Raw genomic sequence first — 20,000 nt, 5'->3', positions numbered from 1 at the left:
TATAGATATGGTTTCTCTTTGTCATGTAACTTGACCTAATTAAGGAGGTTATCCCTGTGTCAAGTACATTGACCAAATTTAAGGAGAACAGTTTGAAAGATTAGATAGCATCATGGACTGACATTATTCATGTGTCATGTACTTTGACCTAATTAGGGAGGTTATCTCTCTGTCAAGTAAATGGACCTTGGTTGAAGAATGGTTTTGTGAACTAACATTCTTCTTGTGTCATTGTACAGTGACCTAATTAGGGTTGTAGTCCCTATGTCACTTTGACCTGATTACGAAGAATGGTCCTATGGACAAACATTTTCATGTGTCATTATATAGTGACCCGATTAGGGTTGTAGTCCTTGTGTCACTTTGACCTATATAGGAAAATGGTCTGACAAATGACAATCATTCTCTCTATGTCATTGTATACTGACATGACTAGGGAGGTTATCCCTGTGTGACTTTGAACTGATTAGAGAGAATAGTCCTAGAGGTTGTAGCCTCCTAGCATCGTGCTTTGATCTCTTTTAAGAGTGAGTTTGTGTGCCATACGTCAAGGGTATTAATTGGGTTATGGAAATGTGGTTGATGTTGGTAATGATATTGATGATGATGCTTATCCTAATCTAATCTTTCCTTAAAGAACTTGTAAACTTGAGATCATCTTGATAGTCATTACAAATACCTCCCTAGCTAAGATGAAGTGTTGGATTTGTAGCTATGGTCAGTCTTCATATATGTACTTGTCAAAAATTTGGTATTTATCAAAAGGAACAAAATTTAAATTTTGCTCCTTTTGATAAATACCATTGTTTTCCTTAACCAACCTTTTCGCTATTTCATAAGTGGTAAGTGAGACCAATTGCTCTCTCCTCCATCTCCTCAAGTCAGCTTAGCTAGCAATGGCACCCAATCGACCACATCAATGGCTATGAGTAAGTGTTCTTCGTCCTCCTCAAAAGTTGAATTTCATCTGAGCACACATATATCATTTTGGGCATACAAATCGAGTACAAAAGCAATCCGAAAGATATCTTGAATACAAAAATATCTCTGTGAAGTCTCTTTAAGTGATTTGTAATATTTTATCATATAACCTATGGGAATCTGTGTCAAACATTCTATGGTGATACTTGTGAAAAGAAGTTCTCATCCTCCGCTAGAAGGCCAAGTTTGTGGTAATACATTTTGTTAAAATTGGCAACTAGGGCCAAACTCCACATGGGTCATCTTATTTATGACGGCTGATATTTTTCTTAGATTCCTCTCTCCGAGAGGTGTAGGATTGATCTAGAGAAAATCCGATTTTCACATGTACAAATGAAGTTACGAATTTATTTTGATTATGGACAAATTGTCAAGGTTGGCCAGCAAACTCATGTAGGCTCAGAAGCCCAATAGTCATGTCTATTCATCCTCAACGTTAGCCTATAAATACATGATGCCTCATCCTCATTTGGACACACTCATCTCATTCATCTTTCTCTCTCTCAACTTGGTTGGGTATGGATTTCTGGGCCTCTCTCTCCACACGTCCGAAATTTTAGGACAGTGAAATTTCAGATGTCAAAATTTTAGGAGAGCGAAATTTCAGAAGCCCAAAATTTCAGGAGGCTGACTTTGACTAGCGTTGACCCTATTTGACTGTGTTTTTATGAGGGCTATCTCTGTTTGGGAAGGCCGCGTTTCTCGGCACTGAAATCGAGGCTAAATGTTGACTGTTGACCAACGTTGACTGCAGCTAGGGCTAACCACAAGTGGGTTGTTTAACCAAACTTTGACTAGGCCGCATTTGATTGTTTTGAGGGTTGTTTTATCATGTTGTTTGGAGGACGAAGTTGACTAAAATTGACCAAATTGATGAGGGTCAAATTTTCCCTATTGAACAACATTGACTTTTCTAGTTAGGGCTTTTTTGTTGTTGTTATAAATTGTTAGAATTTGTAAATTGTGCTCTCTCCGCTGAACTATTGAAGACTAAAAGAAGATTTGATCAAGGGTTTCCCCACATTGGGGTTTGTCCCTAGCTGGTGCCACATCTTGTGTCCTCTTATCTTCTACTATTTATGTTTATGTTCTATCTGCATTTTACTATCATGTTGATGTGATTGATAAACTAGATATTGATATTGAGCTAATAAATAAATTGAAGTAAAAATTGCTCTAAAGCATAGAACATACCATTGTTGCCTAAAATTAACATGGTATCAGAACTGAAGTGAAGACAAAGCCCAAGCAAGAGTGAAAGAGCAATCACCAAAGACAGTTGAACAAGGACAAAAGGTTCAATGGGTTCCTCATCCTACTTCCCAGCTGAAGACAAGCTCCATGATAATTCTGACTATCATAGATGGAAGATGTCTCTTGATTTGACCTTGGAAGAAAAAGAAGTGATGGTTTATGTGCAGGGTAAAATCCTTGAACCTCCTTCAAATGCATCGGTTGCTGCAAAGACCAAGTAGAATAGGGTTGAAGTCAAAGCAAAGAAGATTATCATGGATTCCATTAACAAGCATCTAGTGGCCTATATCTCCGAATTGAAGACCTCCAAGGAGATCTACGACAGGTTGTTCAGCATGTTCAAAGTTAGTAATATTAATCAAATTCTCTTTCTCAAGAATAAGTTGAAGGATATTAAGAAATGCAAGGACGAGGAGATTCAATTATATTTCTTGAGGATTACTGAAATCAAGAATGATTTACTTTCGATTAGAGAAGTCACTCCTGACAGGGAACTTACTCTCACCACCCTTGGAGGACTCCCACCTGAGTGGTATGTATTTAGAACCATTATACTCAACAATGATTGAATTCCAGGGTTTGAAGAATTGATGTCAAGATGCATTCAAGAAGAAACAAGAATGGTGGAGCAAGAAATGTCTTCTAATAGAAGCAACCCTAATGCATCCTTCGCTCATGTCAAGAGGAAGAACAATGCAAGTTCAAATAAGCAAAGACAAGGAAGACCGGGATTCAAAAATGGCAGAAAGGGAAGATGCTTTGTTTGCAATAAGTTTGGACACTATGCAAGGGAGTGTCCTAATAGAAGGGATACACCTCGAGATCATGACTATCATACAGCTCCAAGGGAAACTTCAACAACAACGATCAAAGGAATGGCATGTCCATGGCAAAGGAAAAAGGAATACGGGACATTAAGGAAATGGTCAACACTCCAAGAAATCAAGGAACTCCAGGTATGAAGAATTTAAGGTTGTTAACAATAAGCAAAAGGAGTATTATCTTATATCAGCCCTCTCTGCTGCCTCTCCCCTAGACACTTTGGGGAATTGGCTGATTGATAGTGGTGCCTCAAGGCACTTCACTAGATACAAGGAAGCCCTCTCTAATCTGAAGAAAAGGAGACAAACTTGGAGATCATCCTTAGAGATGATGCCACCTATCTCGTGAAGGGAGTAGGGAATGTTACCCTTCAATTGAATCAAGATAACACTAGCCATGGAGGACAAAGGATTCAAGGTGGCTTTTATCGATGGAAAGGTACGTGTTTGGAAGAGAAATTTTAAAGATGCTTTTACTCTTGGGTTCAGTGATGACACTTTGTATCAAGTTGGAGGATGTCCATTGAGAGCCATGTCTTGCGACACGTCTCTACAATCTGAACTATGGCACCGGAGGTTTGCCCATCTTCATTATAAAGCCCTACCCAATGTGAAAGAGATGGTGACAAGTATGCTTGAGTTCAAAGTAGAGCATGAAGGTGCATGTTCGGAATGGGACGAAGGAAAACTTACAAGTGGACCATTCCCCTCAAGTAATAGCAAGACCATAGATATATTGCAATTGATCCACTCCAACATATCTAGTATGATGCCCATAAACTCTTTGGGAGGATACTTATATTATCTCACCTTTACGGATGATTATTCTCGCAAGACCTGGATCTACTTCCTGAAGAAGAAGAATGAAGTGTTCACTTTGTTCTGACACTTCAAAGCCTTGATCGAAAACCAATTCAAGAAGAAAACCAAAATATTGAGGATTGATAATGGGACAAAGTACGAGTCTAATGAATTCCAAGATTATTGTATTGAAGTTTCTAAGTTTACTTAATTTAGAAACCCTTCATGCACTTTTTCTGATTTATTCCTACCTACTTGTTATTTACAAAGTAAATACTGAAAATAAACACCAGTGCATACCCACCATATTACAGATCAGCAGCTAAATGAAACAAGAACAAACACACCAAATGACTCCATTATTTTTGGACCAATGCCCCAGGAAAAATCCAAGGCGAGAAAACCGGTGCAACTATATGAGGGTTTTCTTATTAAGCAATATCAGAGTACAATCTGGGTGTCGTAAATGGCCTACCCAATAGAGAATTTCCTTAGCAGCTATACCTCACAGTTTGAGAGAAATCTCCTGGCTGAAACCCCAGAAAACCCTTTCGACAGCTCTTCAGCACAAAACTGCTCCTGCAACCCCAGCATCTGCCCAATTTGGACTGTGTCAACCCCTCTCTATCTCACGCTGGCCCTGCGTCAACCTCTCATGGCCTGCGACCGCCCCAAGAGGCCCTACATTAGCTCTCGGAGCCTCTGCGTCAGCTACGCTGGCCCCTCTAGTGCTCTACACAGCACTTGGATGCCTCTGCGTGGCCCTACGTGTAGAAATTTTGAATAATTTAACACATATTCACAGAGATTATCCTGATCATACAATTATAAGCGGAACATGTATAATACATAATCTCCTCTACGTTGATCATCAATTTACAGAAGCAGAAACATTCACAGGCGCACATAGAAGCATCAATCAAACTCATTAACACAGTATGTGTCCCGGGGAAAGCATCTCGCTAAAAACCCCAACTATCTGTATATTATATTGATTGAATCATGTAACATTACAAAGTACAATGCTTATCACAAGCAATCCAGTACCAGCTCCACCTGTTACACACAATACAGCTCAGATTTGATCTCCAAATCTATCCCACTGCTTGCCTGCCTCCACAGCTCAATACCTGCTCAAGAACTGATGAGAATGGCTTACCAAACTCGTTTTTCACCTGCAAATAGTCACTCACACAATGTTGGACGTGAGCACAAGCTACAATTCTCGATATTGGCCCCATCATTGGCATACTCAATCCCCTTTGATTGTGCAAATCATCATGCACAGCTATAGTCACAACTGATAGCAATCTGATCCTCTAACACCTGTCCCTGCTGAACTGAACATGCACTGACATGCAACTGAGTTAACTGATGTATTCTATAGTTGCATTATGAGTTAATAACTTGTGAATTAATTAATAACTAATTCACCCAACTCATCTCTAGTCTATTTGCCAGTTAGACTAAATACAACCAGTTTAACAAAGCTAAACTGAACACAACTCCATCAACTGCACCTCCAGTCCACTAAACTCAACTCACTTGAGTTCTAACTGAAGTCCTGCATGCAAATATTAGTCATCCCATAGGTAACCACGTATTTCCTTCTGGGATCTGCATGTACCACATCTGTAGCTCATCCTGAAGTGCTCCAAGAGAATAAAATTAAGTTTATAGTCCAAATATTATTATGAGCTAATAATATTTGACTGTTCTATATTTAGACTGAGCAATCACTCCGCTGTGATCTAAAAATAGAAGTCCATCTATTTTTCCCAACTTGACCAATCATCCATAAACAGCAACCTGCAATCCATAGACATGATCCATATGTCTAAAAATAGACATAGTCTAAAAATAGACTTGCGCCAAAAATAGCATGCAGGCCCACTTAGTGAAGGCGACTCCTTTCCACTAAGCTCCATCATCTTGTTGCAATCTCAACAAGCATTTCTTGTTGCACACTTTTCAACACTACGTGAGTCCTTGTTGGCTCTGCATCACCCTCCCTTGCTGCTGCAATGCTCTCCCGACACAATCTCTGCCTTCTCTGTTTCTCTGTACTCAATGCCCCTCAGCTGCTCTCCCGATCACTGATTCTATCTCTCTTAGCAAACCCCGCTCTAAAGAATAGAATGACTAATCATCTGAAGTCCTGTCCAAGTGACCCTCAAGCCTCTTCTTATATTTTTCTCGTTGAGAATTCAATGGCTGAGATTAAGTCCCTAATCAACAATGAAGATTAAATCTGGCTTGATCCATGTCTTTTGGACCACTCTAACACAAATTCATATTAGAACACATTGATATTTTATTTTCCCTAAGTTTAGACTTAGGGACTCCATTAAAAATATTAATTATTTTAATATCTCCTGATTTGTTTAAAATCTGCCCAAACCCTTTCTGGGTGTTGGAGATCTTATGTGCTCCAACCTCTCCACCAAATTTCATTGCTAGAGCACATCCGGTGCTACCACAAAACAACATATTGCAGAGAAGTTGGCATTAAGAGGGAGACCACAATGTTGTACACTCCAGAGCATAATGGTGTGGCTGAAAGGAAGAGTCGCTCTATTGTGGAAGTTGTTTGTGCCATGCTTCATGATCAAGGCGTTCTGAAGTTCCTATGGGTTGAAGCTGTAAATACCATCGTGTATGTTCAAAACCAATGCCCTCATCAAAAATTGGGCTCCAACACTCCCGAAAAAATGTTCACTGGTAAGAAACTCGATGTCTCTCATTTTAGAATTTTTGGAAGTCCCGTATATTTTCATGTGTCGAAAGAGAAAAGAAGCAAATTGGGTGCATCTGGGAAAAAATGAATCTTTGTGGGCTATAGTGAAAATTCTAAGGGATACAAAATTTATGTGGTTGGCTAGAAGGAAGTTGAGATGAGTCATGATGTCACCTTCGACGAAGATATCGCCCTTAAGAACATCAACAATCTTCCCATCCTAAGGAAGGACAAAGGAGCTGACACTGGAAATCAGAGTGAAAAAGAGGACGAAACAATGCCTGATGTTGATGAACCTATGGATCCTATTGATCCTCTTCCTCATAAGCCCTCCTCCTCCAAAAGGAGACCCTCATGGCTTAGGGTGACTCTCAAAGATGTCGAGAGACACATTGCACCAAGGGGAACTTTCCTTGAAAGCAAGAAGCCGAACAGGTATCAAGGATATTTGACCACCATGAGCACTATCATTCAAAATGAGCCTTCATCATTCTTCGAAGTCGTGAAGCATCAAGTATGGAAGGATGTTATTAATGAAAAATACAAGTCAATTATGAAAAATGATATCTGGGATGTGGTCCCTAGACCCCAGGACAAATCGATTGTCACCTCTAAGTGGCTCTACAAAATCAAGCATGGAGTTGATGGAAGTGCAGAAAAGTTCAAGGCTTGCTTTGTTCCTCGAGGCTTCTCTCAAAAGAAAGGTGTAGATTATGATGAGATATTTGCACTTGTTGTCTGATACACCACCATCCACTCAATCATAGCCCTTGCTGCCTCGCAAGGATGGAACCTCTTGACCACTGGAGTGGTACCTGATGATTATATGAAGACTCAATGCCCAAGGGTAATCCAGAGGACACTTGTACCATTAGATATCATCAGTCAATAGAGTATTTTAATTATACTTCTATCTTCTCATCATCTTTCTTGTACCTAGATTCTACACCTTGCAGGGAATTGTAATAAGTGATACTAGTCATGATGAGTTTTTGAGTCTGTAATAGGGCTAGGATGTTGGGACTCGATCGTTAAACGAGCACATCTTGGAGTGTTATTTTTATCTAGTTATTTATCCATTCTTTTTCAGAGGCGGATAATTTTCTAGGTTTTTCCACTCACGTTTTACCCCAAAGTTGGGGTGATGGTTTGAAAGTTGAACCTCTAACACATCTTAGTGTCTAGAGTCAATGTATATTACCACACAAGATCACATAAAAAATTGTGGAATTTGGTTAGGTCTAGGTAGTCATTTTTTAATTTTTTAAATGTTCCGCACTGCAGAAATTGCTAATAAAATTGTATTTGTAATGTAATAAGTGATGTCTAGAGAAGTTATATGGGGTATGAGTAATGAAATTTGCACCTCTCGCCCTCAACTTTCTATTATGACGCACTTTAATGGGTTAAAAATTTGTTTTGAACTCTCAAAACCCATTTTCTTAAGTTTAGTGGGAAATCTGGCAATTAACTAAGCCAGAAATTAAATAAATTGAGAAAAATAAATATCCACACATGCTAAATGTTGTGGAAATGAGGTGGAAAATTATGGGGGAGTTGAAGTGAAGTCCCAAGGTGATGTAGACTACTAAAATCAAGGAAACGACATGTGCTCAAATAAATTAAATTTCTGGCATTAAAGGAGAAAGTTGCTTACTTGGAAATTCGAATTTGTAAAGTTAACGCACATTTGGGAGGATTTAGGAGAATATTTGGTGGAGATTTTTGTGGGAAATTGTCCCCACATGGGTTACCACCCATATACACTTGCCATTCTATCACAAAATTTGAATTTGGCACATAAGGGAAGAAGAAAATGAAGCCCACTTGTTGGATTTCGACTTTTACACTTGGCATTGGATCTCCATTCAACAAATTCGAATTTCTCTTTCGGATTGTCACCTCATGTCACTTGTTTAATCACTTCTACAATGGAATTGGCTCCAATGCCATTTGTCATTGTCATACTTCATTGGGATTTGCTCCCAACTCTCTATATAATAGAGCTATGGGCTCTCATATTGTATCATGTAATACGAGTTATTGTGCTTGAGGAGACTCTACGGGATTGTATTCACTAATTGCAATATAATACAACAGTCTTTGGCGTAAAGGGTGATGGTGTTCTTCTCTTTGCATGTGTGGTAAATTCTTATACAACAGTCTTTGGGGTAAAGCATGATGGTGTTCTTCTCCTTGCATGTGGTAAATTCTTGACTTCTTGTTATGCTTCTATTTATTTCTTTATGTCATGATTTCTTTCATGCTTGTTTCAAGTCATGTTAGTATGCAGCTATCTCATATTAGCATAAGAATTAATTATTTGCTTTAGGAAAAGAAATCTTCTAGTGGACAATAGATGTATCTCTACGAATTCTTTCCACTGCACTTATTTAATTTCATGTCGATTTAATGATTTGTGGTGAAGTTTTGTGGATGAATCATTATTCGGTCAAGTTTTCAAGCGTAAGGGGAAATTCTCGAAGGAATCAACCCATTCTTGAAAAGTATTCAAAGAAAACCCGCATGTTTTGAATTCCAAACTCTCATCTATATCTTATTTGTGTCTTGCAGTGATCCTCTCAAGTTTCTTAAAGCTTTTATTTCTTGCATCAAAATATCAAACTTGTAAAAATTTATTTTTTTTACATATTGTACTTCATTTATCAATATCTAACTATTTCAAAGAGCTAAGTCATGGCTAGTCAAAGAGGAGAGTTTGCTCATACTCTTTGGCCTAGCCTCTTGTAGATTATTTTTGTAACATACTTTGTAGTTATCTTGAGCTAACATTTGTTGTTGTAGATTTTTTTAACATGTTCTCTTGCAGCTACTTGTGGGATTCATCATCGGAAAATTACTTACAAGTTTGCATGCAAGACCTTGGGGCTCAGATTTAGTGATTACTTCCACCTTTAGGCCAGATTCATCTTGGATAAGGTCGTGTTCTTCTTGAGGAAGCCGAGTTCATTTTGGTCATCTCTCGCTCTCTCTTGGTTGTGGCCATAGAGGAGGCTTATCTTCTCTTCTTCGGAAAATATGCATTTTGTTGAGCCTTTGTGGGCCTCAAATTTCAAAAATCTTCAACGAGGAAAATTCTATGGTTTGATTCCAATTTGTTAAGACTTTCTTGCATTTAAGAGAAGACTTCAAAGTCTTTTCCTTCTTGTAACACCAAATTCAAATTTCTGATTTTGGGAGCGTGGGTTTTAGCCATTGGTATCCCTATCTCTCCACCTTTTAGAGAGGCTTGGTGGTCTGACTTTGTTGGTTTATTTCATTTCGCATGCATATCATCCAATTGAGAAATTAACACAACATGCATCACACTCATTTTGAATGCATTTTACTTTAACTTACTATATGTTTTAAATCCACAAGAAGTTCAAATTTTTTGCATGCAAACACTTTTTACTTGATCTTATTTGGTTTGAACATAGTTCCAAGTTTACTTATACTTCACCATTAAGCACATTTTACATGAATCAAGCATTTGGACAAATTTTCTCCAAAAAGTACATTTTATTTCATCTCAAGCAAGTACATTTCAAGTAAAAGTTAATTTTCATTATTTGGTTAATTTATTGGCATGCCCCAAGTATCACTAAAACTTACCTCCAACTTAAGTTGGTTGAATAGACTTTTAGGGACCCTCTACCTTTATTGACTCTTCATTGTGAGATCCAAATATTTGGACGAAGATGAGGTCTGAGGACTAGAGTTCAATTGTAACTTTGTCTTAGCACTACTCAAATAAAATGAACCAAGAACAAAATTCCATCACATTTGTTTTGTTTACAAAGTTCTTAAATTTCTTGATATCTTGATGGATTAAAGTCTTTCATGCAAATCTTATTTCAAGAAACACTTTGGATGCAAGCATTGTAATTCCCTTTACTTTTGCAACAAGTTTAATTTTTCTGGTACTTGGAAATTGACTCATCTTGTGATTTAATTGCATATTGTCATGAATCGTTAATTTCAATTTCAAGTACTATTATTTTGGCTTGCAAACTTAATTGCATGTTGTCATCTTGGTTTAACATTTGAGTTAGTTTTGTATCCTTTTGAGCAAGATAGTTTCCATGCTTTGATTTGTAGATTTATTCATCTTGAAAGCATTTATAATATCTTGTGCTAACAATTTATTGTTTCACTTTTCAGGATTACTTTGGCTTTCCATTTGAATAAATTTCACTTCATTTTAAGCAAATACAATTTCATTTCTTAAAGAGAAAATACTTGGAAGGCACTAGTTGTTTATGTATTTCATGCTTGTCTTATGATGGTTATTTCTCATATCAGATTTTTTGCTTATAAATCTTAAAGAGATAATCTATTTAACTCTAACAATTTTCCTATAAACTCACATCTTTTTTAGCTTAACTTTTCATTAGGGACCACCCCCCCTTAGCTAACCTAAGAGATAGCTCAAACAAAGAGAGTTAAGATTAGTTTGACAACCCCTTCCCTGAGTTCCCTGCCACCAACCACACCTTGTGGGGTTGAAGGCTTTTCTCACTAACTTGTAAATAGGTAGGTGTATTCGGCAAGGTCAACATAACCTACATCAGATGGATGTCAAGACTGCTTTCTTGCATGGTTCAGTCAAAGAGGAAGTCTGTGGAACAACCCAACGGGTTTGAGGTTCATGATCAGAAATCTCATGTATGCAGGTTGAAGAAAGCTCTCTATGGATTGAAGTAAGCACCTCGGGCTTGGTATGAGAGGATCGATAGCTATCTGATGAAGTTGAGATTCACTAGAAATGAAGTCGATCCGAACCTTTAAGGTTGAAAATGATATTGGCTCTTGAATCAGAGATGAAGAACCTAGGAACGATGCACTATTTCCTAGGGTTGGAGGTCTGACAAAAGTTAGGTGAAATTTTCCTCTCTCAAGGAAAATATGTTGTGAAGATATTGGAAAGATTTGGGATGGTGGACTGCAAGCCTGTGACTACTCTGATGGAACTTAACTTTAAGTTATTATGTGGTAGTGTTGCTGGACCTAAATTGGGAAATGCTTCTGCATATCATCAACTCATAGGAGCACTAATGTTCTTAGTGAACTCTCGTCCGAACATATGTTTTGCAGTTAACACATTGGGCCAATACATGGTTGACCCTCATCATATACTTTGGATTGCTGCCAAGAATCTTCTGAGATATCTTCGGGGCACAATCACTCACGGACTGAAATACACTACCGAAAATGTGAGGTTGCATGGTTATTTTGATGCTAATTGGCCTAGCAATGAGGTGGATCGCAAGAGCACTTCTGGATGCTGTTTTTCTTTGGGTTCTGCTTCGATATCCTGGATGACCAGGAAGCAGAAATCGGTTGCCGTGAGCATTGTCGAGGTCGAATACATAGCTGCTAGTATGGCCTCCTGTGAAGTTGTCTGGTTGAGGAAGCTCTTCAGTTAGCTATTTGGACATGTGTTGGATACCATTGTGACCTTCTGCGACAACCAAAGTGGGATCCGATTGTCAGAGAATCCCATATTTCATGATCGCTCCAAGCATATAGATATCAAGTACCACTTTATCTGGGATATGGTACAATGAGGAGCAATAAGGCTCAATCACATTGGGACTAATGAGCAGGTCAACGATATTCTGACAAAGCCCTTGGGAAAGGTCAAATTCTTGGCCTTCTGAGAACCACTTGGATTTGTGGAGAGACCCTCTTATGAGGGCCCTGTATGAGATGGACATTGAGCTCTAGGAGCTCCGCGGGGCTTCGAGTACTTCTTGAAGTGGTGAGCAACCATAGGGTGAGTGGTTCAGCCTTTCCCTAGTGGTTTGTTGTGTACAGGGCTAGTGGTTCAGCCTTCCCCTGCGATACCCTTTGGTGACATGTAGGTAGGATGAGTGGTTCATCCTTCTCCTGCTGAGACATCCTACCCATGTAATATGGGACTCATGGCAAGTACCTCTCATCTGCCCAATGAGGAGGGAAATGAGGATAGGGACCATAGTATTACCGATGGACGCATCATGTACTACTGTACTCTTTATGCCGGGATGACCGATATTGATTTGGGATCAATTGAAACTGACTTCGGGTCAATATGAGTGGTATGAGACACTCTCTTTTGATTGAAACTGACTTCGGTTCAGTAGAGAATGGTATTATACATTCTCGATCACTTTTTCTTCTTCATAGTTCAGCAGAGAAGTGCAGAGCAGTGCATTGGGCAGAGATAGTACAGATTGGCAGATAGATTAGCAAATGGAGTTCTCCCTAGTTGAGAGGGAGTGTTAAAATTGGCAATTAGGGCCAAACTCCACATGGGTCATCTTATTTATGACAGTTGATCTTTTTCTTGCATTCCTCTCCAAGAGGTGTAGGATTGATCAGAGATCATATGATTCTGACATGTACAAATGACGTTGTGAATTTATTTTGATTATGGACAAATTGTCAAAGTCGGCCAGCAAACTCATGTCGGCTCAGAAGCCCAACAGTCGTGTCTATTCATCCTCAATGTTGGCCTATAAATACATGATGCTTCATCCTCATTTGGACACACTCATCTCATTCATCTTTCTCTCTCTCATATTGGTTGGGTATGGATTTATGTGCCTCTCTCTCTCCACAAGTCAAAAATCTCAAGAGAGCGAAATTTCAAGAGTTCGAAATTTCAAGAGCCCGAAATTTCAAGAGGCTGAGTTTGACTAGCGTTGGCCCTGTTTGACTTCATTTTTGTGAGGGTTATCTCTGTTTGGGCAAGCAGCATTTCTAGGCACTGAAATCGAGGCTAAATTTTGATTGTTGACCAGCATTCACTGCAGCGAGGGCTGACCGCAGGTGGGTTGTTTGACCAGAGTTTGACTGGCTGAATTTGACTGTTTTGAGGGTTGTTTTATCTTGCTGTTTGAAGGCCAAAGTTGACTAAAGTTGACCAAATTGATGAGGGTCAAATCTGCCTTGTTGATCAACATTGCCTCTTCTAGTTAGGGCTTTTTTGTTGCTATTATAAATTGTCATAATTTGTAAATTGTAATCTCTCTCTGCTGAACTATTGAAGACTAAAAGAAGATGTGATCAAAGGTTTCCCCACATTGGGGTTTGTCCCTCACTGGTGCCACATCTTGTGTCCTCTTGTCTTGGCTCGTCTTCTATTATTTATGTTTATGTTCTATCTGCGTTTTACTATCATGTTGATGTGATTGCTAAACTAGATATTGATTGGGATAATAAAGAAATTGAAGTAAAATTGCTCTAAAGCATAAAACATACCATTGTTGCCTAAAATTAACAACTTTGAGATCATAGGTCTGCATCTGCAACTAGAAGGCCGAGACTGTGATACATTGGGAACAGAGGCTTGCATCTGTGCTAGAAGGTCGAGTCTCTGGTGATACATTGGGAACAGAGGTTTGCATCTGTGCTAGAAGGTCAAGTCTGTGGTGATACATTGGGATCAGAGGTCTGCATCTGTGACTAGAGGGCCGAGACTGTGAGAAATTGTGAACAGAGGTCTGCATCTGTGCTAGAAGGCCAAGTTTGTGGTGATACATTGAGATCAGAGGTCCGCATCTGTGACTAGAAGGCCAAGACTGTTGTACATTATGAACAGAGGTATGCATCTGTACTAGAAGGCTGAAACTGTGGTAATACATTGAGCAAAGTTTTGAATCCTGTGCTTGAAGACTGAGGTCTTTGGTGACTGGTGTGACAGAGATCCAAATCCACAAGAGAGGTCCAAACTTGTGACAGAGGGCTGACTTGGACACTTAGTGAAGCCGGTTACTTTGACCATAACTTGACTTTGATATCTCTTATTGGATTGGTTCTCTAAGGAAAAAAAGATTGTTGGGTTTTGCCCTGGCCTAATGTTTGATGTCTCTTGTCTATTGTGCACTGTGATCTCTACTTTCTTAGCATTGCTATTAGTTGAGTTTTGGAAGTGTAATTAATTGATGAAGAAGAAAGATTAAAAGAAACCATAATGACTCACAAATAATTATCAGTAGTTCAGGAATAGTACTTGTACACACTGTACTTGATTTCTCAACAAGGCATACCCTAGCAAGGAAATGTACTCTATGCAAATACATGAAAGCACTTACATGGGTCTCAGATTTGTTTGCATGACAGCAGACCTTACCATTAGAATTGTCAAATCTCCACGTTCATCCACAATAAAGCCACACTAATCAAGAAAGTGTATCTCATTTTCAATAATTCTAAATTGCGATACTCATGCATAAATCTTAATTAATATTTGTGAAGTCCATGCAACAAAGGTTAATTTAACTCAAACACGAGAGTTAGCCACCCAAAAGGTATCCAGCATTTGCTTGCCCTAAGATACACAATTCCACAGTCCGCCATCATCTACACCAAATTAGAGTGCAACACAACAAGATCAAGCATAAGCTCAAAGCTTTCAAGAAAGTTCTCTTCCTCCATATATTTATTAACTGGACAATCCCTTCCAACAATGCCCAAAAGTTCCTATCAGTCAAGTTGAAAAGTAAACTCCGTCGAGTTGATGTTGTGGAAATGTATTAAATTGAAATGATCTAATTTTGTGTTTGAGCTTCCTAATTGGTTCCAGGCCTTTCCTATCTTTTTATTTGGTCATTCCTCAGACAAGGACAAATCTGCACCTTCAGCTTTGTGCCCTACCTCTAGAGGTCAAAATGTAAGACGATTTAATTCCACAATGCTGATGACTCTTTTACATTTGGGATATTCTTTGAATAATGCCATTAATCCAATAAAACGAAATGGTTAGATATGAGCATACCGTTTGATACAGCTGTGCCTCAGTTTTTGTTCCATGTGTTAATGTTTCTGGCGGTAATGATGCTAGTGCCACATCTAAAAGTACATCTTTATCAATGCCTTCCACAGATGCACGGAGTACAGCTATTTCTTTATCAAAAGGTGCACCCTGCATTAATGCATCTTCTAGAGCAAATGTTCCCTGTTCCAAAGAAAATGTTTGAATGTGCACACTTATCAAAGTATGCATCAACAGTAAACCCAAAAAAACAGCAATAAGCCAGCAAAAGGATTTGACTTTGAAAACATAACGGCGGTAATTAATTGCATAAAAAATGGTAAGCCAAAATACTAAATTATGTCAAACTAACACCAAATATTGGTACGAATTTCCTAGTCTCTCCCTAATAAGATAAAATGGCCTCTACCATGAACTACAATTGGATAATTAACTTATAAGAGTACCAAAGCAAGCTTGTGCAAAGAGTGACTTTGACGAGCCTCCTCTGAACGAGCATAAAAAGCCATGCGCAGGGCATTAATCTGCAAAGAAGATGCAAAGCTAAATATAAGATCAAAGCCTTAAGGCTATTCATTACAACATGAGTCAAGCTTTGAGCCCATGATCTCAAAAGAAACATAATGCAACTTTCCTCTAAAAGTCTCATCCCCAAGTAATCAAAAGAAATATGCTCACAAACATTTCGTGTCCCAAACAATGCATCAATTAATAAGCAGGATAAACATATATAAATGAATATTGAATCTGTGAATCGGATTTATATCAGGTGGTTGGAAGGAGTTATCCTCCACACAAAGGTTCAATTCTCACAAGTAACATGTTAAGCTCATGACTTTGAGCCTTGTTTGTTGTAAGGCCTTGAGCCCTATGAAATATCTTACCCTGCCTTACAGGCTGGAAAATGGGGTGCTTTGTTACATGCGACAAAAGAAATAAATAAAAAAAAAAAAAGAATATTGAATGGATAAACAACATACTTGAAGGTTGGCATCCGCCATATCATTCAAATAGGATGACTTTTCCTTTGCAATAGCTGCAGTTGTTTCTGCTTTTGCAAGCAGCTGGGCCTTCTTGAGCTTCATACCTGTCTCTTCTTCCTAAACACAATATGGGATCAAGATGAAGCCATTATGATTCTGAAACAAGATACATACACAGAAAACAGGGGAAAAGCTACAAAGAAGAGACAAGTGTAACTGGATTAGGAAGTAGAGATATAATACAATTCTGTGAATAATTTTACATGCATGGTACAAAATTTCAATATCAAAAGGCAAGTACCTTGCGGCGGAGCTCGGACTTCAGCCGTTCCTCTGCTTTTTCATCAAGCGACTTTATAGCAGCAATTGCTTTTTCTCTTTCCTTATTCAATTCCTGGATACACAACAAAAGTAAGAACAGAACAATACAAAGGCACTGCATCTCATTGAATGCACATGAATTATTACACATTTAATTGCAAATATGCAGCATTCAATCCTTTTTCATTAAGTGACTTCATATCAGCTGCAGTTTTTCTCTTTCTTTGTTCAACTCCAGGATACATAACAACAGTCAGAATAAGATAAGATTATTGTATTCCAACAAATGACCAAAAAGGATCGTCAATGGGACTAAAAAAAATACAATCAGCAATGATCATCCAGGGGAGTACCTAAGGCCCTTTGAAAGCATAAAGTAAGCTAAACAAACAGATATATGAGAAAAGCATTAAGTAGCATGATCAAGTAATATTGGAATGTAGAAAGAAATGGAAGGGTAGATATAATAACGCCCTAGTTAAATGAGCAACAAGGAGCTATGGTACCAATAGGAAAGGAAGAAAAAGGGTCCAAGGGAATAATATTATAATAATGTTTCCCATGTCCTTTGGAAATTGCTACATTGTTGCCCATGCTTAATTGAATGCTCCCCTACCAAACATTGTCTTGAGATGTGCTTTCGATAGGCCTGTAATGTTACTTGAAACACACATAATCCTCATGCATTAGGTAGTACATAACGTGTAAATTCTTTTTAGAAGTTACCTTATCTCATTATTCTCTCCATCACCACAGGCATTCCTCACTGGTTATGGTATAACTGGTATTTGTCATATCTGCAATCTACAAGAGAATCCCATGACATAAGGCTAGTGAGAACCTCAGGTTAGCTGGTAAATGTTGTTGTTAAGAGGGGAAAACAGGTTGGTTTTGAAGAGAGAACCATGCTTCCAAAGTCCACAGTAATTGGAGCATATTGTAAACCTTCAACCATGCGACTGTGCCAAGAATTATGATGAATTATCCATAGTTGCGCCGATGGTTTACCCCTCCAGGATTCCAAAACAACAGTTAAGGGATCAAATTCTTCCTATCCACACAGGAGGGGAACAATTCCTTGGGGACTGTTTAGAAGAAAACAGAATATCCATTGCTTGTGTTGCTGAGGGGACGAATATCCACACTAATTGACAGATGGGTAAGATCAATGGAGCAGCTTCCCTTGTCGGATATGATGGTAGATATCTGCTTGCATCTGATATCTTGGGCACTATGGGTTGGGTTGAGTTAGATTAGAACCCCATTGGAATTCCTTTGCCCTGGTGGTATCATGGCCCAGCTTGGAGTTAGAATCCACAGTTGATTCCTAGGTTGCGTGATTAATCACTCCTCAACAACTGGTTTGGTTTACAAATATTTGAATGAAGATAAGCTTTGTATTTATTTATGTATGAACTACCTGTATTCATCTTTCTGTTATGTGATTCCATGAATTCAGTTGACAATAAGTGAATCCTGTATTTGATTTGTTAATTTGAGGAGATTCTTGTGTTAATCATGCATGTGGAGAAATCCTTATTGAGCAACTCATGAGATTGTTCTATATGCACATTGAATTCTGCTAGCAGTGTTAAGTTTTCAGATGACTTTCTATATAAATTCTATTATGGGGTTGTGGAAGCCAAATTAGATTCACCACTGGAAAAGCTGAGTTGCCAGTAGTCAAGTGAAGTGGGTTTGGGTTCACTACAAGGTATCTCTTCTAAAAATGTATTAATGCTTATAGCAGCAGGCAGGTACTTCTGCATAGCTTAAGTGTCAAGCATGCAGGAGTCATTGATGACTTTCTTAGGAATTTGTTCATGTTGACTAAGTGTCTATTGTTGAAAATATGTAGCTGCGGTCAGTATTTGAAGTCAACAAGTCAAAAGGAAAATTATTATTTTTATATGGTTCATGTAGGCTCTATGTTGGACAGGTCAGCCCCACCACATGAAGGGGTTTGACCCATGGGTTAATTCCACTTAATCACACTCATATATATTGAGAGCTCGTCCTCCACTTTTGGCATTGTTGTTGCACACAATGTCTAGGCACCATGACAGCGCTCAAATCGGGGGCTGTCACCTTGATCCCCAATCTCTCCATTTATATTGTCTCCCTATAGCAGGCTAACGGGGGTAAACCCTATGGAAAAAATGAATGAAGAAGAACTCGTTGGGAACCAACCAGTTCGGGACACACAGCGAGGTGATCAAGTACTTGATTAAGATTTAGCAAGACTTAGGATTTGATTAGATTTTAGACAATTGATACCAATGCCTTATGGAGTCAATGATCTTGCTAGGGAAATTAAGATCAAGTAATCGATTAGCAATTGTTGCTTAGATGAATGACTATCTTATATGAAATGCAGATCCTAAAACTAATGTGAGATGCAAAAATCTTGGTTATTTTAGTTTAAATGCCTATTTAAATGTGAACCGTTCAATCTTTTCTATGTTGAGCCTAATTTCGTAGTAATTGGCAGAGAGAAGATCAGGGAAAGCACACTGAGGTGTGATTAACGATACCTCTCCTGAACTTCTAACATACCCAGTGCCTCCAACACTACAAAGAACTATGGCTCTGACAATTGCAAGGTCATAGTTTTAAGTACTATTCAAACATGCTTCTCAAGAAAAGATGGATGGAGATCTATTTGTCTATCGACCAAGCTTAGACTTGGAAATAAATATTATCTATGCAAAGTTAACTTATATGCAAATGCACCGGAAGATGAGATGAAGCTAGACTCGAAGATGGGAAAACACTTATGTAGCAAAAAGCCCTCAATTACCCAAATGAAATGCTCACTTTATTAAATGAAGACTCAAAATTACACCCCTGAAGATATTACAATTAGAACACAAGCTTATTTCAAATCTTTTTGATACAGTTATAGCTCAAACAGAACAAAAACTTCCTTGCAATTAATATCAACAGATGTTCAAAAAATACTCAGTTTATGAAACAAAGGACATGCATTTTATCACAATTCCATGACAGAGTACTTAATTTTCGAAAATTAACTTTTAGGACAGTAGTAAGAAAAACTTTATGACAGCAGCAATATGACAATGAAAACAATAAGTTATCAATGATATCTTTATGCCAAAAATTTACCAAAATTTTTCCAAACTTGCCCACATGAATCATCAAAAATTTACAGACTGTTATGATGTGATTTCCAGAATTATATCAGATCTCTGATATACTTATTACAGCCAACAATTAAAACATGAAATAAGCCTAATGATCAATCAAGAAATTAATTCCTTAATGTATTAGACAACTTAGGAACTGATTTTAGGCTAACCCACATGAAATTTTGCCACTGT

General features: G+C 38.2%; 1 protein-coding gene across 1 annotated transcript in view; it reads right to left on the bottom strand.

Annotated features, from left to right (window-relative positions):
• Nucleotides 1–20,000, bottom strand: part of LOC149214099 (uncharacterized) — a 231,856-nt gene that overhangs the window by 31,875 nt on the left and 179,981 nt on the right. The window contains exons 6-9 of the mRNA XM_089392186.1: nucleotides 16,640–16,732; nucleotides 16,336–16,455; nucleotides 15,802–15,879; nucleotides 15,359–15,538 (exon numbers count right to left, since the gene is read on the bottom strand). Of these exons, the coding sequence (XP_089248312.1) occupies nucleotides 15,359–15,538; nucleotides 15,802–15,879; nucleotides 16,336–16,455; nucleotides 16,640–16,732 (471 nt within the window). The remainder of the gene's footprint in view (nucleotides 1–15,358; nucleotides 15,539–15,801; nucleotides 15,880–16,335; nucleotides 16,456–16,639; nucleotides 16,733–20,000) is intronic.

The sequence above is a fragment of the Pinus tabuliformis genome, chromosome 1_1 (genome assembly GCF_031772625.1).
Source record: "Pinus tabuliformis cultivar Carrire ecotype Pingquan chromosome 1_1, CPIR1, whole genome shotgun sequence".
NCBI lineage: Eukaryota > Viridiplantae > Streptophyta > Pinopsida > Pinales > Pinaceae > Pinus > Pinus tabuliformis.
Note: the sequence above shows the minus strand (reverse complement) of the source record. Positions and strands in the feature narration are given on the sequence as shown.